The following is a 26,844-nucleotide window of genomic DNA, read 5'->3' on the forward strand; positions in this document are numbered from 1 at the left end:
CTCCTCCTGCCCCCAATCCCTCCCAGCATCAGGGTATTTTCCAATGAGTCAACTCTTTGCATGAGGTGGCCAAAGTATTGGAGTTTCAGCTTCAGTATCAGTCCTTCCAATGAACACCAGGACTGATCTCCTTTAGGATGGACTGGTTTGATCTCCTTGCAGTCCAAGGGACTCTCAAGAATCTTCTCCAACACCACAGTTCAAAAGCATCAACTCTTCAGCCCTCAGCTTTCTTCACAGTCCAACTCTCACATCCAGTTCACATCACCCTTCACTACAGTTCAGTTCAGTCGCTTGGTCATATCTGGCATTTTACGACCTCATGGCCTCCTTGTCCATCACCAACACCCAGAGTTTAACCAAACTCATGTCCATTGAGTCAGTGACCCCGTCCACCCATCTCATCCTCTGTAGTTCCCTTCTCCTCCTGCTTTCAATCTTTCCCCACATCAGGGTCTTTTCAAATGAATCAGTCTTCTCAAAAGGTGGCCAAAGTATTGGAGTTTCAGCCTTAGCATCAGTCCTTCCAATGAACACCCAGGACTGATCTCCTTTAGGAAGGACTGGTTGGATCTCCTTGCAGTCCAAGGGACTCTCAAGAGTCTTCTCCAACACCACAGTTCAAAAGCATCAATTCTTGGGCACTCAGCTTTCTTCACAGTCCAGCTCTCACATCCATACATGACCACTGGAAAAACCATAGCCTTGACTAGATGGATCTTTGTTGGCAAAGTAATGTCTCTGCTTTTTAATATGCTGTCTAGGTTGGTCATAACTTTCCTTCCAAGGAGTAAGCGTCTTTTAATTTCATGGCTGCAGTCACCATTTGCAGTGATTTTGAAGCCCCCCCCCCCAAAAAAAAGTCTGTCACTGTTTCCACTGTTTTGCCATGAAGGGAGGGGACCAGATACCTTGATCTTAGTTTTCTGAATGTTGAGTTTTAAGCCAACTTTTTCACTCTCCTCTTTCACTTTCATCAAGAGCCTTTTTAGTTCCTCTTCACTTTCTGCCATAAGGGTGGTGTCATCTGCATATCTGAGGTTATTGATATTTCTCCTGGCAATCTTGATTCCAGCTTGTGTTTCTTCCAGCCCAGCATTTCTCATGAAGTATTCTGCATATAAATTGCAGGGTGACAATATACAGCCTTGATGTACTCCTTTTCCTATTTGGAACCAGTCTGTTGTTCCACGTCCAGTTCTTACTGTTGCTTCCTGACATGCATACAGGTTTCTCAAGAGAAACTTGGAATGTTAGGTCCATGAATCAAGGCAAATTAGAAGTGGTCAAACAGGAGATGGCAAGAGTGATCGCCGACATTCTAGGAATCAGCAAACTAAAATGGACTGGAATGGGTGAATTTAACTCAGATGATCATTATATCTACTATTGTGGGCAGGAATCCCTTAGAGGAAATGGAATAGCCAACATGGTCAACAAAAGAGTCTGAAATGCAGTTCTTTGATGCAATCTCAAAAACGACAGAATGATCTCTGTTCGTTTCCAAGGCAAACCATTCAATATCACGGTGATTCAAGCCTATGCCCCAACCAGTAATGCTGAAGAAGCTGAGGCTGAACGGTTCTATGAAGACCTACAAGACCTTTGACTGTGTGGATCACAACAAACTGTGGAAAATTCTTCAAAAGATGGGAATACCAGACCACCTGACCTGTCTCTTGAGAAATCTAAATGCAGGTCAAGAAGCAACAGTTAGAACTGGACATGGAATTTTGTGATATTATTGACATATAATATTATTTTAGGTGTACCTCATACTGATTTGATATTTGTTAGTATAGTTAAATGATTGTAATAATTCTAGTGAACATCTACCACCTTACATAGTTAGAAAATAATTTTTCCTGTGATGAGAACTTTCAAGTCCTATACTCTAAGCAACGTTCAAATATATATATTACAGTGTATTAACTATAGGCATCGTGCTGTACATTACATCCCTATAATTTATTTATAACTGGAAGCTTGTACCTTTTGACTCACTTCATTCATTTGTCCATTCTGCATTCTCACCTCTGGCAACCACTGAGAAATTGGTTTTCAATTTTTTAATGAAAAAGATATAGGGCTTTATCCACCTCGAATAATCTGATGGGACAACATTTCACTCAGGTTCCTAGGAACTATTTGCTAAGTCATATCAGACTCTTTGAGACTTTACAGTCTATAGTCCACCAGACTCCTCTGTCCATGGGATTTCCCAAGCATGAATACTGGAGTGGGTTGTCATTTCCTTCTCCAGAGGACTTTCCAGACCCTGAGTTGAAAGCACATCTCCTTTATTGACAGGCAATTTCTTAACCACTGAGCCACTTGGGAAGTCCACTAAAAGGATATACATAAAGCTTTAAAATGTTTTCTTTATGTTTACTTGATGTGGGCTTGTATCAGGTCTCCCTGAGACCCATATATCAGTAGTAATCACATCATTATCACCATTTCTCTTTTATAACTCAGATGTCCTTTCTATGTTTCTTTAGATATTGTCTGTCATCGACCTCAAGTTCCAAATGGAATCATTCTCTCTGGAGTTGGACCCATCTATCACTACGAAGACTCTATTCTGTTCAGCTGCGAGAAAGGCTATATCCTCAATGGCAACAGTTCAATCCATTGTGGTGCTAATGACAAGTGGCATCCTTCTCCTCCCACTTGTCAACTCAGTGAGTATGCACCAAAGGGATTTTCATAATTGGCATCTAAAGTTATCCAGGAATGAGTGTAGCATGCTCACAGGCACAAGCCCACTTAAATCCCAAGAGTCATTTTACATTAAATTAGTACTTTTCTCTAGTTTTCTCATGTCAGCAGGAAGTTTTTTTAATTTTGCTTTTTGTTTCTCCTTTTCCTGCTAGTAATTTCTTTGTGTTATCTGAGGATTTTCTATACATATATATCATACAGTTTTGACCCCAGTGACATCACAGACATGGCAGATTTATTTATTCTTTACAAAAATATTTCAGTAGACACTAGTAAATTGTCTCATCCTAACAAAATAAACATATTCTGAGAATTTTTTGAAAGATGGAGGTAAAATTCTTTCAAGATATTCCATTAAAAATTTGCACAGAGATGCTCTATGGACTGGTGTTGGCCTTGATACCTTGAAGTTGTAAATACATACAGATCAGTCATAAGATTAATGATATTTATTGCTAAGAATTATTAAGCACTTTGTATCAAGCATTATTATAAGTACATGACATCATTTAATTCATTTAGTATTTACCATGATCCTAAGAGGTAGATATTACTTTTTTAAAAACCACATCTTAATGATGACAAAACAGAGTGATTAAGTAGCTAGCACAAGCTCACATAGTGATTTGGCAATGGAAGCCACTGCTATATTGTGATTTATTCATTCCCTTCTGCCATCATGAGAAGTTAGGTGATGATTTACATATATAGTGACAAAATTTGATTAACATGGGATATGACAGACTTGTATCCCTTTTTCAATCCCTATGTACCTTTGGCAACATATCCAATAGGGAATAAAAGCAGAATTCAGTATTATGTGGAACAAGGTTTAAGCTCATATTGGAAGTTCCTGGTGACAGTGTTATAGCATCTGGGGAACACTACAACTCCTACTGTAATTCCATTTTAGGCAAGGAGAACCAGGGGAACATTTGGTTTATTTAGCAGCAAATTTGTGCTGTGTATCCTCAGTGATCTCTGATATTTCTCATGCTGAAGTGCTTTGACATGGAAGGAGAACTAAGCTCCTGAGGCTGACCCAGTAACCTAGATATAGCCCCTTTCTGCACCATGGTGTGTTTCCTCAATGACATCCTCTGGATTGCTGTGTGCCTTATCAGTATCAGTCAGTGCAGTCGCTCAGCTGTGTCTGACTCTTTCTACCCCATGGTCTGCAGCACGCCAGGTTTTCCTGTCCATTACCGACTCTTGAAACTTGTGCAAACTCATGTCCATCCAGTTGGTGATGCCATCCAACCATCTCATCCTCTGCTGTCTGCTTCTTTTCCTGCCTTTAATCTTTCCCAGCATCAGGGTCTTTTCCAATGAGTCAGTTCTTCACATCAGGTGGCCAAAGTATTGGAGTTTCAGCTTCAGCATCAGTCCTTCCAATGAATGTTCAGGACTGAATTCTGGTTGTATCTCCTTGCAGTCCAAGGGACTCTCAAGAGTTTTCTCCAAAACTGCAGATCAAAGGCATCAATTCTTCGGCACTCAGCTTTCTTTATAGTCCAACTCCCACATCCATACATGACTACTGGAAAAACCATAGCTTGGACTAGGCAGACTTTTGTTGGCAAAGTAATGTCTCTGCTTTTTAATGTACTGTCTAGTTTGGTCATAGATTTTCTTCTAAGGAGCAGGTGTCTTTTAATTTCATGGCTGCAGTCACCATCTGCAGTGATTTTGGAGCCCAAGAAAATAAAGTCTCTCACTGTTTCATCGTTTCCCCATCTGTTTGCCATGAAGTGATAGGACCAGATGCCATGACCTCATTTTTGAATGTTGAGTTTTAAGCCAACTTTTTCACTATCCTCTTTCACTTTCATCAAGAGGCTCAAGAGAACTAAACTTTGCTTTCTGCCATAAGGGTGGTGTTACCTGCATATCTGAGGTTATTGATATTTCTCGCATCAATCTTGATCTAGCTTGTGCTTCACCCAGCCTGGCATTTAGCATGATGTACTCTGCATATACGTTAAATAAGCAGGATGACAATATACAGAGTTGATAAACTTCTTTCCCAGTTTGGAACCAATCTGTTGTTCCATGTCCCATTCTAACTGTTGCTTCTTGACCTGCATACAGATTTCTCAGGAGGCAGGTAAAGTGATCTGATTAAGAATTTTCCTCAATTTCCTGTGATCCATACAGGCAAAAGGTTTGGCATAGTCAATAAAGCAGAAGTAGATGTGTTTCTGGAACTCCCTTGCTTTTTCAATGATCCAATGGATATTGGCTATTTGACTTCTGGTTCCTCTGCCTTTTCTAAATCCAGCTTGACTATCTGGAAGTTCAGAGTTCATGTACTGTTGAAGCGTGGCTTGGAGAATTTTGAGCATTATTTTGCTAACATGTGAGATGAGTGCAATTGTGTGATAGTTTGAGCATTTTTTGGAACTGCCTTTCTTTGTGACTGGGTCTTCCCTGATATCTCAGTTGGTAAAGAATCCACCTGTAATGCAGGAGACACCAGTTTGATTCCTCGGTCATGAAGATCTGCTGGAGAAGGGATAAGATACCTACTTCAGTATTCTTGGGCTTCCTTTGTGGCTCAGCTGGTAAAGGATCTGCCTGCAATGGGGCAGACCTGGGTCCTATCCCTGTGTTGGGAAGATCCCCTGGAAAAGGGAAAGGCTACCACTCCAGTATTCTGGCCTAGAGAATTACATGGACTATACAGTCCATGGAATCCCAAAGAGTCAGATCTGACTGAGTGATTTTTCACTTCACTTTCCCTTTCTTTGGGATTGGAATGAAAACTGACCTTTTCCAGTCCAATAGCCACTGCTGAGTTTCCAAATTTGCTGGCATATTGAGTGCAGCACTTTCACAGCATCATCTTTTAGGATTTGAAATAGCTCAAATGGAATTCCATCACCTCCACTAGCTTAGTTTGTAGTGATGCTTCCTAAGGCCCACTCGACTTATCATTCCAGTATGTCTGCCTCTAGGTGAGTGATCACACTATCATGGTTATCTGGGTCATTAAGATCTTTTTTGTATAGTTCTTCTGTGTAGTCTTGCCACCTCTTCTTAATATCTTCTGCTTCTGTTAGGTCCATACCATTTCTGTCCTTTTTTTGTGCCCATCTTCACATAAAGTGTTCCCTTGGTATCTCTAATTTTCTTGAAGAGATCTCTAGTCTTTCCCATTCTATTGTGTTCCTCTGTTTCTTTGCACTGATCACTGAGGAAGGTTCTCTTATCTCTCCTTGCTATTCTTGGAACTCTGCATTCAAATGGGCATGTCTTTCCTTTCCTCCTTTGCCTTTCACTTCTCTTCTTTTTTCAGCATCTGTAAGGCCTCCTCAGACAGCCGTTTTGCCCTTTGCATTACTTTTTCTTGGGGATGGTCTGGAGTGTGCACTGACTGCTTGGCAATAGTCTATCAGAGGTTGATGCTGCCAAGTCTCTTCCTGGAATTCCCATTAACCTTTGCTACCTGTTTCTTCCTCAGTTAATATGAGCTATACTTGTTCTGGGGGACAGATGTGCCTAGCTCATTGGGTCAGTCTGCCAACCCCCAAAACAGCTTTCTTTCATCTTTGTGCTTCTTTCATGATCAGATAGTTGTATTGGGTTACCAGACATTCCCCATGCTGTCTGGGATGGAAGAGACAACAAGCTAAGCAATCAAGAAGTATTTGATGTTGGGTCTGAGTTGAAATATCAATGCAAGTTTGGCTACAGACCTATTCCAGATGAGCCTCTGACTTTGACTTGTCAGGAAAACTTCACATGGACACCATCCAAAGGGTGTGAATGTAAGTAAACTTTGTTTTGTGTACTCTTATTAGTGGTATCTTCTTTTCCATTGAAAATGTTGAGCATGTGCTCAGATTTTGTACTTTACTGGTTATAATTGATTTCTTAAAATGTATGCTTTGAAATGCTTCTAGAGTTAGCTTATTGGATCTTTGCAGATTAGTAGAGGAGCTATTTTGAAGGTCATCCTGAAGACTGGGAGAGCTGAAAAGTCATGTCCTTCACACTCTGCCCCTTCGAATTCAGCATCAAATGAAAAATCAACTTGAGTATCAAATACGGGTATCCCCTTTATAATTGCTAACCCTGTAGGGCAGCTGTCATTTATACGGTAATCCAGAATGTTTAGATCTGTAACAACTCCAGGATAAAACCTCCATTGTCTGTTTTGCAGACCTAACGAATAAGGAGACATAAATCCGTGAATTGAAAATAGTATATTTTACTTTTCATTAAAGCCCTTTGGCTAGCCTGGTCCCTTGTTGGGGCTTCCCAGATAGTGCTAGAGATAAGGAATCCATCTGCCAATGCAGGAGACATAAGAGATGTAGGTTCAGTCACTGGGTGGGGAAGATCCCCAGGAGGAGAGCATGACAACCCACTTCAGTATTCTTTGTCTGGAGAATCCCTTGGACAGAGGAGCCTGATGGGCCTCATGGGGTGTGTCCATAGGGCCACCAAGGCACAGAACTGAAACCACTTAGCACACACACACACACACACACACACACACAGTACCTTGTTTCTGCCTAGTGAAAAAGACATAAAGAATATAGTATTCTGCTTCTTCTGAAGCAACTGAAAATATCGGTGGACTCCACACTGGTGATGTCAGCAGGCCTACAGGATGAAAATAAAATCATACCAATATTTGTAGATCAATAGTAGAAGGCAAGCAGAGATATCATGTTCACCTTCTCTGGAAAAGACAAAAGGGATGTTCTGTCAGTGTCAGTAATGACTCAGCTTCCTGGCCTAATACATATCTTTTACAGCAGTTAAAAACACAGTGTCACTTACTGTTTTGTTTCAGTACAATGCTGAGGCATTGTTGTTGTTCAGTCCCTACGTCATGTGTGACTCTTTGGGACCCCACAGACTGTAGCTTGTTAGGCTTCCCTGTTCTTCACTATGTCCCTGAGTTTACTCAAACTCATGTCCATTGAGTCAGTGATGCCACCCAACCATCTCATCCTTTGTCATCCCCTTCTCTTGACCTCAATCTTTCTCAGCACCAGAGTCTTTTCCTATGAGTTGGCTTTTCCCATCAGGTGGCCAAAGTATTGGAGCTTCAGCTTCAGCATCAGTCCTTCCAATGAATATTCAGGGTTGATTTCTTTTAGGATTGACTGGTTTAATCTCCTTGCAGTCCAAGGCACTCTCATATGTCTTCTTCTAGCCTGCAACAGCTGGAATTGCTAGGACCTGAGGCTGGAAAGGTAGCAGGACTAGGTTACGAAGGACCTTGTGTGTCTTCAGAAGTTAAGAATGTATGTGAAGAGCAGACATTGAAAGGCTTTAACCAGGGGAGTAATTGTGTTGCATTTAAAATGTAAATGTACTGTGGAGAAGTCTGGCTGTAGGTGGGCAACAATTTGAAGTGGGACAGAACTTAACCCATAGACATCTGCTGCAGCTATCCAGCCAATTAGTGAGGCTGGTTTTGGCTGTAGCGGTGGCAATAGACCTGAATAGAAATTGAGGAAAAGAGTTAAAGTGGCAGGACTGACAGGACTCAATGACTGACAGTTGTGGGGTAGCGGGGGAGGGGGTTTCGTTCTGTGCTTGTGATCTCTGATGTCCTGGCTGCGTCTACATCACAACCATCATATCAATACTATTGATCACGGACCCACCACCACAATCATCCAGGAGAGTGGGCCTTTAGAAGAGGAAGATTTGGGGTCTTTGGAATTTGGACTTTAGTCTTTAGATATTGCTGTTTTTTTTTTTTTTTTTTTTTTTTGAGATATAATTGACTTAAAATACTAATTTAAGGTATACATCAGTGATTTGATATTTGTGTAAATACAGTGAAATGATCATAATAGCTTTAGTGAACATTTATCACCATTAAAGTTACAAAATAACTTTTCCTATGATGAAACATTTTAACTTCATTCTCCAAGGAACTTTCAAACATATGTTACAGAGCTATTAACTTCAGGCACCATGCTGTATCCTACATCCCCATGATTTATTTATAACTGGAAGTTTGTACCTTTTGACCCACTTCATACATTTTGTCTACTCTGCATCCCCACCTCTGGCAACCACCAACCTATTATTGGGAACGAACAAATTGCTTTTTCAATTTTTTTTCCACTTTGAATAACATGACGGAGCCTCATTTCACTGAGGAACTAGGAACTAAAAGGATATCATCCATCCTTAGTTGCTAAGTCATTTCCAACCCTTTTCGACCCCTTGGGCCATAGCCAGCCAGATCCCTCTGTCCATGGGATTTCCCAAACAAGAATACTGGAGTGGGTTGTTATTTCCTTCTCCAGGGGGCCTTCCAGACCCTGGGGTTGAATTCATGTCTCCTTCATTGGCAGATGGTTTCTTTACCACCAAGCCTGGCCACCTGCCAATGAAGGAGACGTGGATTCCACCCCAGAATCTGGAAGATCCCCTGGAGAAGGAAATAACAACCCACTCACTGAGGAAACCAGAATTGAAAGAGATACGTGTACCCCAATGTTCATCACAGCACTGTTTACAATAGCCAGGATATGGAAGCAACCTAGATGTCCATTGGCAGATGAATGGATAAGAAAGCTGTGGTACCAGCTGAATTCTACCAAAAATTTAGAGAAGAGCTAACACCTATCTTACTCAAACTCTTCCAGAAAATTGCAGAAGAAGGTAAACTTCCAAACTCATTCTATGAGGCCACCATCACCCTAATTCCAAAACCAGAAAAAGATGCCACAAAAAAAGAAAACTACAGGTCAATATCACTGATGAACATAGATGCAAAAATCCTTAACAAAATTCTAGCAAACAGAATCCAACAACATATTAAAAAAATCATACATCATGACCAAGTGGGCTTTATCCCAGGAATGCAAGGATTCTTTAATATCTGCAAATCAATCAATATAATACACCACATTAACAAATTGAAAGATAAAAACCATATGATTATCTCAATAGATGCAGAGAAAGCCTTTGACAAAATTCAACACTCATTTATGATTAAAACTCTCCAGAAAGCAGGAATAGAAGGAACATACCTCAATATAATAAAAGCTATATATGACAAACCCACAGCAAGCATCACCCTCAATGGTGAAAAATTGAAAGCATTTCCCCTGAAATCAGGAACAAGACAAGGGTGCCCACTCTCACCACTACTATTCAACATAGTGTTGGAAGTTTTGGCCACAGCAATCAGAGCAGAAAAAGAAGTAAAAGGAATCCAGATAGGAAAAGAAGTGAAACTCTCGCTGTTTGCAGATGACATGATCCTCTACATAGAAAACCCTAAAGACTCTTCCAGAAAATTAGTAGAGCTAATCAATGAATATAGTAAAGTTGCAGGATATAAAATTAACACACAGAAATCCCTTGCATTCCTATATACTAACAATGAAAAAACAGAAAGAGAAATTAAGGCAAGAATACCGTTCATCCTTGCAACAAAAGAATAAAATACTTAGGAGTATATCTACCTAAAGAAACAAAAGACCTATACATAGAAAACTATAAAACACTGATGAAAGAAATCAAAGAGGACACAAACAGATGGAGAAACATACCGTGTTCATGGATTGGAAGAATCAATATTGTCAAAATGACTATTCTACCCAAAGCAATCTATAGATTCAATGCAATCCCTATCAAGCTACCCACGGTATTCTTCACAGAACTAGAACAAATAAGTTCACAATTTGTATGGAAATACAAAAAACCTCGAATAGCCAAAGTAATCTTGAGAAAGAAGAATGGAACTGGAGGAATCAACCTGCCTGACTTCAGACTCTACTACAAAGCCACAGTCATCAAGACAGTATGGTACTGGCACAAAGACAGAAATATAGATCAATGGAACAGAATAGAAAGCCCAGAGATAAATCCACGAACCTATGGACACCTTATCTTTGACAAAGGAGGCAAGGATATACAATGGAAAAAAAGAGAACCTCTTTAACAAGTGGTGCTGGGAAAACTGGTCAACCACTTGTAAAAGAAAGAAATTAGAACACTTTCTAACACCATACACAATAATAAACTCAAAATGGATTAAAGATCTAAATGTAAGACCAGAAACTATAAAACTCCTAGAGGAGAACATAGACAAAACACTCTCTGACATAAATCACAGCAAGATCCTCTATGACCCACCTCCCAGAATATTGGAAATAAAAGCAAAAATAAACAAATGGGACCTAATGAAACTTAAAAGCTTTTGCACAGTGAAGGAAACTATAAGTAAGGTGAAAAGACAGCCCTCAGATTGGGAGAAAATAATAGCAAATGAAGCAGCAGACAAAGGATTAATCTCAAAAATATACAAGCAACTCCTGAAGCTCAATTCCAGAAAAATAAATGACCCAATCAAAAAATGGGCCAAAGAACTAAACAGACATTTCTCCAAAGAAGACAAACAGATGGCTAACAAACACATGAAAAGATGCTCAACATCACTCATTATTAGAGAAATGCAAATCAAAACCACAATGAGGTACCATTACATGCCAGTCAGGATGGCTGCTATCCAAAAGTCTACAAGCAATAAATGCTGGAGAGGGTGTGCAGAAAAGGAAACCCTCTTACACTGTTGGTGGGAATGCAAACTAGTACAGCCACTATGGAAAGCAGTATGGAGATTTCTTTAAAACCTGGAAATAGAACTGCCATATGACCCAGCAATCCCACTTCTGGGCATACACACCGAGGAAACCAGATCTGAAAGAGACACGTGCACCCCAATGTTCATCGCAGCACTGTTTATAATAGCCAAGACATGGAAGCAACCTAGATGCCCATCAGCAGATGAATGGATAAGGAAGCTGTGGTACATATACACCATGGAATATTACTCAGCCGTTAAAAAGAATTCATTTGAATCAGTTCTAATGAGATGGATGAAACTGGAGCCCATCATACAGAGTGAAGTAAGCCAGAAAGATAAAGAACATTACAGCATACTAACACATATATATGGAATTTAGAAAGATGGTAACGATAACCCTATATGAAAAACAGAAGAAGAGACACAGAAGGACAGAACAGACTTTCGAACTCTGTGGGAGAAGGTGAGGGTGGGATGTTTCGAAAGAACAGCATGTATATTATCTATGGTGAAACAGATCACCAGCCCAGGTGGGATGCATGAGACAAGTGCTCGGGCCTGGTGCACTGGGAAGACCCAGAGGAATCGGGTGGAGAGGGAGGTGGGAGGGGGGATCGGGATGGGGAATACATGTAAATCCATGGCTGATTCATGTCAATGTATGACAAAACCCACTGAAATGTTGTGAAGTAATTAGCCTCCAACTAATAAAAATAAATAAATTAAAAAAAGAAAAAGAAAGCTGTGGTACATATACACAATGGAATATTACTCAGCTATTAAAAAGAATGCATTTGATTCAGTTCTAATGAGGTGGATGAAACTGGAGCCTATTATACAGCGTGTAAGTCAGAAAGAAAAACACCAATACAGTATATTAATGCATATATATGGAATTTAGAAAGATGGTAACGATGACCCTATATGTGAGACAGTGAAAGAGACACAGATGTAAAGAACGGACTTTTGGACTCTGTGGGAGAAGGTGAGGGTGGGATGATTTGAGAATAGCATTGAAACATGTATATTATCATATGTGAAATAGATCGCCAGTCCAGGTTCAATGCATGAGACAGGGTGCTCAGGGCAGGTACACTGGGATGACCCTGAGGGATGGGATGGGGAGGGAAGTGGGAGGGGGGTTCAGGATGGGGAACACATGTACACCTATGGCTGATTTCAATGTATGGCAAAAATCACTACAATATTGTAAAGTAATTAACCTCCAATTAAAATAAATAAGTTAATTTTTTAAAAAAGGATATACATTAAACTTTAAAAAGTTTTCTTTGTATGTACTTGATGTAGGCTTGTATCAGCTCTCCATGAGACCCAAATCAATAGTAGTCACATCATTATGATCATTTCTCTTTTATGACTCAGATATTCTTTATACGCTTCCTTAGATATTGTCTGTCATCTACCTCAAGTTCCAAATGGAATCATTCTCTCTGGAGTTGGACCCACCTATCACTATGAAGACTCTGTTCTGTTCAGCTGCGAGAAAGGCTATATCCTCAATGGCAGCAATTTAATCCATTGTGGCGCTGATGACGAGTGGCATCCTTCTCCTCCCACTTGTGAACTCAGTGAGTATGCACCAAAGGGGTGTTCATAATTGGCATCTAAAGTTATTCAGGAACATGGCTGCAGCATGCTCACAGGCACAAGCCCACTTAAATCCCAAGGGTAATTTTCTTTATGTTATCTGTCTGAGGATTTTGTGTACCTGTAACATGATTTTGACATAAGTGATATCATAGGTATTGCAGAATTATTAATTCCTTACAAAAGTATTTCAGTCGACACTAGTGAAGTGCCTCATCCTCACAAAATAGACATATTCTGAGAATTTTTTGAAAGATGGAGGTAAAAATTCCTTCAAGATTTTCCTTTTAAAGTTTGCACAGAGATGCTTTATGGGCTGATGTTGGCCTTGATATGTTGAAGTGGTAAATACATACAGATAGGTCATCATACGAATGATACTTATTGTTAACATTCACAAAGCTCTTTCTGTATATCAAGTACTGCTCTAAATATATAACTTTCAATAAATTCAATTACTTAATATTTACTGCATATTCAGTCTCTGGGTAGGAAGATCGCTGGAGGAGGAAACGGCAACCCACTCCAGTATTCTCACTTGAAAAATCCCAAGGACAGTGGAGCCTGGCGGGTACAGTCCAAAGGATTGCAGAGTCGGACATGACTGATTTACTAAATATGCACACATGATCCTAAGAGATAGTTACTACTTTTTAAAATTCCATTTTAGTGTTGGGAAAAGAAATGAGCAAGTAACCAGCACAAACTCAGTTAGTTAGGGGTGGAAGCCACTCCTACCTTGTGGTTTATTCAATCCCTTCTGCCGTCAAAAGAAATTAGGTGACATTTTACCTATGTAGTGAAAAAATTTGATAAATATGCAAATTGACAGACGTGTTGTTGTTGCTCCACTGCTAAGTCATGTCTGACTCTTTCTACCCCATGGACTGAAGCATGCCAGGCTCCTCTGTCCTCTACTATCTCTGGGAATTTGCTCAAATTCAGTCAGTGAATTTGAGCATCTCATCCTCTGCCACCCAATTCTCCTTTTGCCTTCAGTTTTCCCCAGAATCAAGGTCTTTTCTAATGAACCAGCTTTTAACATCAGAGGGCCAAAATATTGGAGCTTCAGCTGCAGCCACAGTTCTTCCAATGAATATTCAGGGTTGATTTCCTTTAGGATTGACTCATTCGGTCTCCTTACAGGCCAAGGGACTCTCGAGTCTTCTCTAGCACCACAATTCGAAAGCATCAAATTTCGAACAGAAGGAGCAAACAGTCTTCTCTATGGACCAACACTCACATCCATATATGACTACTGGAGAAACCATAGCTTTGACTATGTGGACCTTTGTTGGCAAAGCGGTGTCCCTGCTTTTTAATATGCTGTCTCAGTCTGTCATAGCTTTTCTTCCAAGCAGCAGGCGTCTTTTAACTTCATGGCTGCAGTCCCTGATCACAGTGATTTTGGAGCCCAAGAAAATAAAGTCTGTCACTGTTTCCATTGTTTCCCCATCTATTTGCCCAAGAAATGATGGGACCAGGTGCTGTGATCTTAGTTATTTGAATGTTGAGTTTAAAGTCAGCTTTTTCACTCTCTTCTTTCACCCTCATCAAGAGGCTCTTTAGTTCCTCTTCACTTTCTGCCATTAGAGTGGTATCATCTGCATATCTGAGGTTGTTTTGATTCCAGCTTGTGATTCATTCAGCCTGATATTTCATATTATGTACTGTGCATGTAAGTTAAATAAGCAGGGTGACAATATACAGTCTTGTCATTCTCCTTTCCCAGTTTTCAACCATTCGATTGTTTCATGTCTGGTTGTAACTGTTGCTTCTTGACCCACATACAGAATTCTCAGGAGGCAGGTAAGGTGGTTTGATATTCCCATCTCTTTAAGAATTTTACGTAGATTGATGTGACCAACACAGTCAAAGGATTTCGTATAGACTCTGAAGCAGAAGTAGATGTTTTTCTGGAACTCCCTTGCTTTCTCTATGATCTACTGAATGCTGGCAGTTTGATTTCTGGTTCCTCTTGCCTTTTCAAAACCCAGCCTGTATATCTGGAAGTTCTCAGTTCACATACTTCTGAAACCCAGCTTGAAGTATTTTGAGCATAACCTTGCTAGCATGTGAAATGAGCACAGTTGTTCAGTAGTTTGAACATTCTTTGGAACTCCCCTTCTTTGGGATTAGAATGAAAACTGACCTTTTCCAGTCCTATAGCCACTGCTGAATTTTTCAAATTTGCCGGCATGTTGAGTGCAGCACTTTAACAGCATCATCTTTTAGGATGTTAAATAGTTCAGTTGGAATTCCATCACATGCATTAGCCTTGTTCATAGTGATGCTTCCTAAGGCCCACTTGACTTCACACTCCAGTATATCTGGCTCTAGATGAATGACCATAGCTTTATGGTTATCAGGGTTGTTAAGATCATTCTTGTATAGTTCTTCTGTGTATTTTTCGCCATCTCTTCTTAATCTCTCTGCTTCTGTTAGGTCCATACCATTCTTGTCCTTTGTCATGCCCATCCTTGCATGTGTTCCCTTGATAACTCCAATTTTCTTGATGAGATCTCTCGTCTTTCCCATCCTATTGTTTTCCTTGATTTCTTTGCATTGTTCATTTCAGAAGACTTTCTTATCTCTCCTTGCTATTCTCTGGAACTCTGCATTCAGTTGGGTATATCTTTCCCTTTCTCCTGTGCGTTTTACTTCACTTCTTTCCTCAGCTAGTTGTAAGGCCTCCTCAGACAACCACTTTGCTTTTTTGCATTGATTTTTCTTTGGGATGGTTTTGGTCACTGCCTCCTATACGGTGTTATGAACCTCTGTCTGTAGTTCTTCTGTCATTCTTTCTACCACATCTAACCCCTTAGATCTATTCATCACCTCCACTGTATAATCATAAGGGATTTGATTTAGTTCGTACTTGAATGACTTAGTGGTTTCCCCTACTTTCTTCAATTTAAGCCTGGATTTTACAACAAGGAGTTCATGCTGTGGACCACAGTCAGCTCCAGGTCTTGTTTTTACTGTCTGATAGAGTTTCTCCATCTTTGGCTGCAGAGAATGTAATCAGTCTGATTTCCGTACTGACCATAAGGTGATGTCCATGTGCAGAGTCATCTTTTGGGTTGTTGGAAAAGATGTTTGCTATGACCAGTGTGTTCACTTGACAAAACTCTGTTAGCCTTTTCCCTGCTTCATTTTGTACTCCAAGGTCAAACTTACCTGTTATTCCAGGTATCTCTGGACTTCCTCCTTTTGCATTCTATGAAGAAAAAAAACATCGTTTTTTTGATGTTAGTTCTAGAAAGTGTTGTAGGTCTGCATAGAATCAGTCAACTTCAGCTTCTTCAGCATTAGTGGTTGGGGCATAGATTTGGGTTACTCTGAAACTAAATGGTTTGCCTTGGATACAAACTGAGATCATTCTTTTGCTTTTGAGATTGCACCCAAGTACTGCATTTCATACTCTTTTGTTTGACTATGAGAGCTACTCCATTTCTTCTAAAAGATTCTTGCCCACAGTAGTAGATAGAATAGTCATCTGAATTAAGGTCTTCCCTTGCAGATCTGCTAGTAAAGAATCTGCCTGCAACGTGGGAGACCTGGGTCCTATCCCTGGGTTTGGAAGATCCCCTGGAGAAGGGAAAGGCTACTCACGCCAGTATTCTGGCCTGGAGAATTTCATGGACTGTATAGTCCATGGGGTTGGACACAACTGTGTGACTTTCACTTTTTGAATTAAATTCACCCATTCCCATCCATTTTAGTTCACTGATTCCTAAGATGTCGATGTTCACTCTTGCCATCTCCTGTTTGACCACATCCAATTTACCTTGATTCATGGACCTAACATTCCAGGTTCCTGTGCAATAGGTCCTTTATGGCACTGGACTTTACTTTCATCACCAGACACATCCACAACGGAGCATCATTTCTGCCTTGGCCCAGCTACTTCATTCTTCCTAGAGCTATTAGTAACCGCCCTTCACTCTTCCCCAGTAGCATACTGAAAAGCTTCCACCCTTAAAGGGCTCATCTTCTGGTGTCATATCTTTCTGCTTTTTCATACTGTTCCTGGAGTTCTCATGGCAAGAATACTGGAGTGGATTGTCACTTCCTTCTCCAGTAGCTCACTTTTTGTCAGAACTCTTCACTAGACCTCCTGTTTTGAGTGGCCCTGCATGGCATGGCTTAGCATTTCACTGAGTTAGGCAAATCTTTTCACCAAGAGAACAAGGCTGTGTTCCATGAAGGGGCTACATGACAGACGTGTATCCTCTCTTCAATCCATGTGTGCCTTTGGCATCATATTCAGTAGGGGAATAAAGCAAAATCCAAGAGCTAAGTGGGGGCAACATTCAAGCTCAGATCATGAAGTTCCTGGTGACAATGTTATAGTATCTGGGGCACACTACAACTTCTATTGTAATTCCCCTTTAGGCAAGATCTGGGCCTCCCTATCTAGTCTAGGGAACATAGTCTCAGGAGTTAGGTCCTGCCATAGAAGGAAGGAAGCCTTGGCCAGAAATGTAGAGACTTTTTCACCTATGAGATGCCCCCGCCGTCTCTTCCTCAAACTCCTTGTCCTTTGGGGAAAGTGAGCAAGGAGGTGAGGGATCGGTGGATGCTCTTCCAGTCTTAGATAGGGATGTCAGGAAATGAGGAAAATAACTCCACTCAGATGACAAGGATTCTGTCATTCTGTAAGTGACATCATGGAGGCCCAGATTACATGGATTCCACACAGTTAGATTTTAATGTATTATGTAGAGTCAAATAATGAGCAGTCCTGGTTTAGATCAACCTATTGAGAAATCAATATTCAAAATCAGGAATTAACTAAATACATTTGAAAAGAATGGTATTAATAATATGACTAATTCTATTGGGAAAAATAGGGCATATTTTATTAATAAAAAGACAAAATTAAAAGCATATTTAAAGAAGAATAGGGGGGTGAATAAATAGGATCTTTGGAGGAATCTACCCTAATGAATAGAGAAAACAGCTAATATATTAGTTTCTCATATATAAATAATGCTCACAGATGCTTAAAAATATATTTGTTTTCTAAGTTAGGTTTAAAGTTTCACTGACTGCTATGCTAAAAACAAAAAACTTTTTACCATCTATGAATCATAAAATGAGAAGTTGTATGTCCAAGTTGTCACAAATGTGCTATATCCATATATTGTTAATTGATGATATTTATGGGTAAATTATAACCTGATATAAATGTCAGGTATTACTATGACATTTTAAGGCTTATAGATTTATTTTCAATTAGAGAGCTGGAGTATTTTATTCTAAATTATTTAAAAAGAAATCTAAAAAAAAATAAAAAGAAAAAAATAAAAAGAAATCTAGTGTGGGAAAGTGTTATCTGAGAGAAAATTTCTACAGCTTTAAAAAGTATATTTGTTTGATGCATATTAATATATGTACATTTGTGTCTGTGTGTGTATGTATAACTGAATGATTATTATTATACACCTGAAACTAACATAACACTGTAAATCAAATACATTTCAATTAAAATTAAAAAAATAAATATATATTTATTTACATTTCCCTTATGTCAGCTTTTCAGAACATTTCAAATTAGGTATTTTTTTTACAGCTTTATTTTTTTATTGACATGCAATAAAACACATGCATGTAGAGTATGTGAGTCTATCAATATGACATGCGTTTGCACTTTTGCAATTGTCAGTACAGTCAGGTAATGAATGTATTGATCTGTCTGAAAGCTTTCTCGTGCTTCTTTGTGATTCCTTCCTCTGCCCTTCCCTCACTGCCCCCAGAAAATCGCTGCTCTGTTTTTGTAGACTGGTTCACATTTTCTAGAATCTTAAACAGATGAAATTATGTGCTTTTTTGTAAGGTTTTTTTCATTCAGCACAATTATTTTCAAATTGATAGATGTGATTATGTACATCAATAATTTATTCCTTTTTATTGCTGAATAGTATTCCATGGTATAAATATCCCACAGATGTTCAGCTATTTCCTGACTGAAGGACACGTTAAGGGAAAAACTTTTACATATTTACCATTTCTGATGCTCTTCATCCTTTGTGTAGATACAGATTTCCATCTGGTATCATCTTCCTTTTGCTTGAATTGCTTCCACCATATTTCTTATAATTTAGACATGTTGGTAATCAATTCTTTTAGGTTTAAACGTTTGAAAAATATTTACTTTGCTTTTGTGTTTGGAAGATATTTGTTCTGAATAGAGAATTCTAGATTGATTGTTGTTTTCTTTTGCTACTTTAAAAATATTGCTTCTATTATCTTCTTTTAAAAAATATTTATTTGGCTGCATTTGGTCTTAGTTGCAGCAAGTGGGCCCTTTGCTGTGGCATGTGGGACCTTTTTGCTGTGGTGGCCAGGCTTCTCTCTTGATATTACATGTGGGCTCCCAAGTGTGCAGGCTCAGTAATTGTGGAGTGTGGGGGGAGATCTTACTTGCTGCATTGCACGTGAGATATTAGTTCCCCAAACAGGGCTTGAACCTGAGTTCTCTGTGTTGAAAGGCAGATTCTTAACCACTGGATCACTGGGGAAGTCCCTATTGTCTTTTTTTTTTTTTAACTTTTGTTGAGGTATCATTGGTTTATAGCATTATATGTTTGCTGTATGCAATAGTATATTTCAGCTTTGGCACATATTACAGCATGCCCCCCACCAGAATTCAGGTTTACATTCATCACCATACAGTGGTGTCTTTCCCAATTTTGCCCTCCCCCCGTCTCTTTTCCTCTGGTAGCTGCTACTCTGTTCTCTGCATCCACATGTTTGTTTTGTTCATATAGTTTGTTTGGTTTTTATATTTCACATATAAGTGAAATCATACAACACCTTTTTCCAACAAGATGTTTGTTGTCAGCCTTGTTCTTTGCTCCTCTGTATTTAGTGTGTCTTTTTTCTTTAGAAAGATTAAAAAAAATTTTTTTTATCTTTGATTTTAAGAAATTTGATTCTGATATGTTGTATCGTCATTCAGTTTTCTTTTTGTTCCTTGTCACTGGAGTTTGTTGAGTTTATTTAATCTATGGGTTAATAATTTTCACAAAACTTGATAAATTATAACCATTATTTACTCAAATATTTTTCACCTCTCTTCCCTTCTTTCTTTCAGGGGCTCTGCTTATGCATATATGAAACCACCTGAAATTGCTTCACAATTCATTGTAGCTCTGATTCTTTTTTTCCCAGTCTTTTGATCTCTTGGTATTTCATTTTTAATAATTGCTGTGTGTTCAAATTTTTTAATCTTTTCTTTTAGGGTGTCTAATATAATGTAAATCTGACTAACTTTTTTCTTTTTTTACTTTCAAACACTCATCTGTTATGTGAGACCTCTCAACTACAAGTTTTTATTTCTAAAAGTTTAAGTTGGGTCTTTTAAAATATTTTTAATGTCTCCACTTAACATGCTCAATCTCTCCTCTATATACTTAAATATGTGAAATATAGTTATAATAACCACTTTAGTGTCTTTATTTTCTAATTATTTCACATGTGTCATTTAAGGGTTTGTTTCTATTGATTGAGTTTTCTGTTCATTATGTGTTATATTTTCTTTGCCTCTTTGTATTTGTAGTAGTTTTAAAGTTGAATACCAGACATTTGGAATGTGATGTTTTGGTGCTGGATATTTTTGCATTTGTTGAAAATATCCTTGAGTTTAGTCTGGGATGCAGTTAGACTATTCAGAAGCTGATCATCCTGAGGCTTGCTTTTTACCTTTGTCTAGAGGGATCAGATAAGCCCCCTGCAGAGATAATATTATTCTGATTATTTTATCAATTCCCCACAAAATGAGGCTTTCCAGTCTATCTGGTGGTAAAATGAACAATATTCAGGCCCGAGTGGATATAGATATTGTTCTGTCTGCTCTTTGGGGTTCTTTGTTGATTATTTGCTTACATGCAGCTGAAACTTAACATGTAGCTGAAAACTTGAAGGGATACTCTGAAGATCTGCAATGCTCTGTCTCTGATCAGACATTTTCTCTTCGTCACTCTGCCCTGTGAACACTGACCTCTCTGGACTCCCATCTCTGTTTCCTTAACTCCTTAACGACCTTCAGGGAGAGGCAGAATTTCTGTCTTGGTTCTCCCTTCTCTGTGTTGAAGCCTGAAAACTCTCAGACTGTGACCATCAGATAGTTTTTCTCATTTGCTTCCTCAGTATGAGGGACCAATGTCTTGTATTGCTTGATACTTAATGTCAAAAAACATTATTTCACTTAGTTTGTCTTTTTCCCCTTTGCCTTTTTAAAATTGTTCCAGGCTGAGAGTGAATCCTATCCTTGTTATTCTATCTTGATCAGAACCAGACATCCAAATAAAGGTTTTAAAGTATTCTTTCTCTTCAATTTTACAACAAAAGAAGAAAAAATCCTAACCTCAAGCAATGACTAAATTTCATCATGTGTATTAACTCTAAAGCTGATATAAAACTCTGAATATATTTATTTTTTCATCCTTGAGAAGAGAGATATATATATATGGGTCAATAAAATTTTGCCAAGAGGTATATGTTAATAGGCAGTTGCAATCATTCTGGATGTGGTAACCCCAAGGAAGATCACAAAAAGATGAATTAAGAATTTATTATTGCTCATGAAAAAATGTTGAAAATTAAAATCTTATACAGGCTTCCTTTAGCACCTAAGTTTTCAACACTTTTGTTGAAGACTAACACACAGAGGCGAGCACAGTAGCACACCTATGTAACCACTGAGACGTGTCCCCATGGCATTAGCCAGTCGTCAGTCACTTTCCTATCCAAAGGTAAATGTTCTGCTGACTTACACATTTTAGAGCTTTATATAAACAAAATGATTTGGTGTTTTGTACTTTGCTTCTTTTGATCATATTATGTTTGTGATGTTTGTATTCTGGATTGAAGCTCTGGCATATTTATTTTTATACCTGTTTATTATTCCCTTGTAACTTATATATAATTGAGTCATTCATTCTCTTCTTGATGGGCATTTGGATTGCTTCCAGTTTAGAGTTATTAAGAACAATGCTACTTTTAGTATTCTTGTATGTCTCTGGGTGCACAGATGTGTGCCAGATAAACATCCAAGAGTGAAACTGTTATGACATAAGTATAAATGCTCATAAATAGTATATAATGTCAAAATTTAAAAAACAGTAGTCTATATTATCTCAGCCCTTGAAATTTATTGAGACTTCTTTCATTGCAAAGCATGAAGTAATTTTTTTGCAAATGTTTAGCATGTACTTGAAAAGAAGTATATTTTGCAATTTTGGGGTGCAAATTTGAAATTTTTGAATTTGTTAATGGTGTTATTCAAATCTGCATCCATTTCCATGCTGACTTCTTGTCAATTTTATCAGTTCCTGAGACAGGTTTGCATGTCTCCCTGATGATTTTGTTAAACATGAGCATCACTTTTTATCTATCAGAGGTATACTGCTCAACACAAGGGATGGAGACTATTAGAATCATAAGTGAAAAGAGAGGTTTTCCTGACAGGAGTGAGTATACCAATGAGGACCATATTTCATAAACATGTGATGGAGGCTATTACCTTGTTTCTCCTGATGGAACAAGTATATGCCAAGAAGATGTCACATGGAAGCCTGAAATGCCAGCATGTAAAAAAGTTAAGAACAATGAGACAACTTTTCACAAGTATTCTACAGATTTCTCACATGGTCCCACTTGGTTCCACCAATGATCATGGTACTTAATACCAGGTGACTTTGTGGTTGTTCTTTTCAGAAATATTGTCCAAAGGTGGTCGCAGATTCTATAAACACCACTAGTGCCATGCAAGGAGCTATAGAACGAAGTTTATCAGTTGGAAAACATAAACAAACAAAAAGTCTTATAAGAAAAGTTTTCTTGCAAGAGAAAATGGCAGAGTTGATAAAATCCCCCTCAAAGTCTTCATTTTCTCATTTTTCCTGCATATATAGTGTGTAAGCATTGTGGCCGATGTTCCAGTAAAGAGAGACACCACCCTACAAAGCTCTGTTTAAGTCAAGAGGGCAAGAAGCCTTTATAAATTTATGTAACGATGGAAGCTCCCACGTTGAGGAATTGACTTAGAAAGGGGAATCTTTGAAGTCTAGTGACATTTCTTGCTCTAACTCAGTCTTGCTGATTCATCTGTTTGTTTAAATGCCAGAAAGGAGAAGAAATGAGTACCTAGGGCTATAAATATCTGTCTCTAATCAGGTTAAGAAATGAAATGTCATCATTGTGAAAGATTCTTCACACCAACACGATAGAGATTATTGGGTACCATAGTTTGTGTTACTCTGAAAGCCAAGCTTGACAAAGTGACTGGAGTACCAGTGGTTCATTTTGGATGCTCTTGGCTCCAAAAGTGGGAACTAGGATCTTGGGGAGCAGGCGTGCAGGATGACATGGAGACAGGGGAAAAAGGAAAAGATAAGTATTGTGAACAGTAGGTGCTCAATTCTTTGAGCCCACGAAGTGTAAGGAATGCCTTTCAAAATTGTCTGTCTGAAGGATGGGAGACTGGGGTGTTTATCCACTGCTTTCTGTCTCCCATCAGTTTAGGGTTGCCCTGAGGGCAGCAACTGCCCCCTGGTCAATTCCAACTATAGTTCTCCAGCTTCAGAGAAGGCCCAAGGCAGGAAGATAGATTTACTGTGAATGCTTTCTGTAGAACACCATCCATATAAACATAAGCTTGTGTAAACTGTATACCCCGGCTGAGACGGTAATCAGAAGTGGGCCAAGGGATGTCACGTGGGTGCAGAAGCATTTATACCACTCCAACCCGTTTATGCCCCTTTTACTTGTTCCCTGGTGGCTCAGAGGTTAAACGGCCTGCCTGCAATGCGGGAGACCTGGGTTTGATCCCTGGGTTGGGAAGATCCCCTGGAGAAGGAAATGGCAACCCACTCCGGTATTCTTGCATGGAGAATCCCATGGAGAGAGGAGCCTGGTGGGCTACAGTCAATGGGGTTGCAAAGAGTCAGACATGACTGAGCGACTTCACTTTCACATTCACTTTACTTGTACCCTATCACTGACTCTTTAAAGAACCAGCTGGCTGCAGTCTCTCAAAAATCTCTCTAAGAGAGGGATAGTTGCATGTTACCTCTGATCATGAGGCTACAGTTGATATAAATCATCTTCCTTTGCTACCACCCATTCTACATTTTTCTTTAGCTAGCACTTGAGTTGGCTCAGGTTGCCTGCTAGATGGGATAACCAACTTTTATACCTGAGGAATGAGACTTCTTGATGTCTATGTGTTGTTGCATGTGCTACTTATTTTATTTTTAGAAAACAGAGCATTTCCAAATCCCTTTCACTTAGTTTTAACCTTAGGAGGAAATTATGCTTCAACATAGGCCTTCCTCTGGCATGCCCACACCTCTAAATTTATTGTAATTTTTCATATAAAATTGTGAAACTGCAAACAATTCCTTTCCAGTGTTTTTACCCAAACATTTCTTTTCCTTGTTTCAACAGGTAAGTTACTAAGTTGTAAAATATAGTAATTAGACTCTTATGGTGGTATTTTAGTTGTGAGTAAGTTAAGGCTTGTTTGGAAATCCTGCACTTATTCAGAGTCTTTATAATTTTTCACAGTTGAATATTTTCTTTTTTTCAGCCTGATGTCTATTGAGAACAATCCTAGTTTAACATGACTTTCTGTGAATAATTTATGCTTTCATACCAAGTGGGAGAATTCCCTCAGCCTACATTGCTTATATTCACACACGTTTTCTTCCAGCTTCTCAGCTTAAAAGCAGTAGATATTTTTGAGCTGTGGCAAGTTATCCTGAGAAAAGGATATGAATGGGAAGAATGAAATCTCCTATAAGTCACCTGAATTTAGGAGAGTCCTGTTAATCCGATACTATGAACTCACAGTTTTCTCTCTCTCTTACCATCCCAGTTTGCAGTTCACCTCCCAGAAGTGCCTGTGGACACTAAAAGGGAGATATTTTATATATACATTTTATTTTTTATTAGACTTAAAAGCTGAAGATTTTGCATTGCTTTTCAACTTTTCCTCTTATGTCCAGTTAAATTTCTGTATCCCTTAAATTCTCATCCATCCTCTAAACCCCAGTTTTCAGTTCTATTTTCAAGATAATTTCAGAGAGTTGTACAGTGTTCACTGATGTCCCACATCCTTTATCATTCCACAATTTTTTCATTTTGAGATAATTTCAGACTTAAAAAAATTGGAAAACCAGCACAGAATATTTTCATATGCTGTTCATTCAGATTCCTTCAATATTAACATCTAACATAACCACAATTAGATGATCAAAATAAGGAAATCAACATTGAAATAATATTACATACCTTATTCAAAGTTTTCATTTTGTTCTACTAATGCTCTTGATTTGTTGTAAGATTAAGCATTCCATTTAGGGTTTTTTTCTGTAACTGTAGTTAAAAAAATTTTTTTTTAAAGCTTTACCATTTTATAGGAGCTTTACATTTCCAACAAAATTGAGAGGAATACACAGAGGTCTCCTCTCAGAAGTTTCTCACATGCATACCTGCCTCTACACATGCATACTCCTCTGCATTATCAACATCTCACTAGCCAGAACTAGCAAGAGATTTTAACAGCTTCTCATCCTAAAGCTACATATGAACGTAATGAAGTATATGTTCTGACTGGAGAGACTAAAATCTTCTGCAAGTCTTTATGCTAGTCGCCTTCACCTTTTCAACGACAAGGAGGTGAAAGGGGAGCTGGTTCCTCCGGTTCCACCCACAGTCCACTGTAAGAAGACAGAATTAGAAAATAGTGGGAGCAGCGTTTCTTGTTGATCAAAGGGAGCACATACATTTGTCTTTTATTTAGCTAGCTTGAACATTTAAGCCACACACATGGTAAACTTTAAAAAGTCATTGGCAGGTACACTGCACATAAACTTTACTCTCCTGTCTTGCAAAAACACAGCTCACGGCTTTTCAGAAGCACCTACTCCTACCCGTTCCCAGGTATCTTTCCAGAGTATCTAGAGTGTCTACATATATTCCGGAGTATCTAGAGACTCCTTTACCTGAGAATATCTTTGTGGCTCCACTAGAGTTTTCATGACAATCTCATGAGTTAATTCCAACTATTCAGGAAAGAGGAATTTCATGTGTTAAATCCCAAATTATGTTATTCAGTCACTAAGTTGTATCTGACTAGTGACTCTTTGTGACCCTGTGAACTGCAGACCCCAGAATCTGCCTGCAAGGCAGGAGACATAGGAGATGCGAGTTCAGCCCTGGGTCAGGAAGAATCCCTGGAGTAGGAAATGGAAACCCACTCCAGTATTCTTGCCTGGGAAATCCCACAGACAGAGGAACCTGACGGCTACAATCCATGCTGTCGCAAAGAGTCAGCCATGACTGAGTGAGCATGAATTGCAGCACTCCAGGTTTCCTTGTCCTTCACCATCTCCCGGAGCTTGCTCAAACTCACGTCCATCGAGTCAGTGACACCATCCAGCCATCTCATCCTCTGCCTCCCGTTTCTCCTTTTGCCTTCAATCTTTCCCATCATCAGGGTCTTTTCCAATGATTTGGCTCTTCCCAAATCATGAAGAGTTAGAAATCTTCACAGACCATCATAATGGCTACCATTTTCCCATGACCTTCCATTTTCAATGACCTGGTGGTGCTCCTGGTTGGTCAACTTGCAGTAACAAGATGGGTCAAAAATGGGCTTGCCTTCAATGTCCATGGTATTTTTGTGATTTTGCTAACAATTTCATTTAACCCAGGAAGATTATGAGGCCTGAAAAATGAAAAGTACATACCTAAGACCATATGTAGATCAAGGCTGGTGGGGTGTAGCAACTAAGAGCAAAGTTTCTGCTGCCTAAAAGTGAAGTGATACTGAGGAAATTGTTTTACAGTTTCTTTGTAGTATCTGATCAGAGTTGTAGTGGGAATTAAATGAGATAAGGCATGTAAAGGATTTAGCACATGACTGA

General features: G+C 38.9%; 1 protein-coding gene across 1 annotated transcript in view; it reads left to right on the forward strand.

Annotated features, from left to right (window-relative positions):
• Positions 1-26,844, forward strand: part of LOC136169335 (C4b-binding protein alpha chain-like) — a 64,239-nt gene that overhangs the window by 19,688 nt on the left and 17,707 nt on the right. The window contains 2 exon segments of the mRNA XM_065937117.1: positions 6,297-6,494; positions 12,703-12,885. Coding sequence (XP_065793189.1) covers positions 6,297-6,494; positions 12,703-12,885 — 381 coding nt within the window.

Source organism: Muntiacus reevesi, chromosome 5 (genome assembly GCF_963930625.1).
Source record: "Muntiacus reevesi chromosome 5, mMunRee1.1, whole genome shotgun sequence".
Taxonomy (NCBI): domain Eukaryota; kingdom Metazoa; phylum Chordata; class Mammalia; order Artiodactyla; family Cervidae; genus Muntiacus; species Muntiacus reevesi.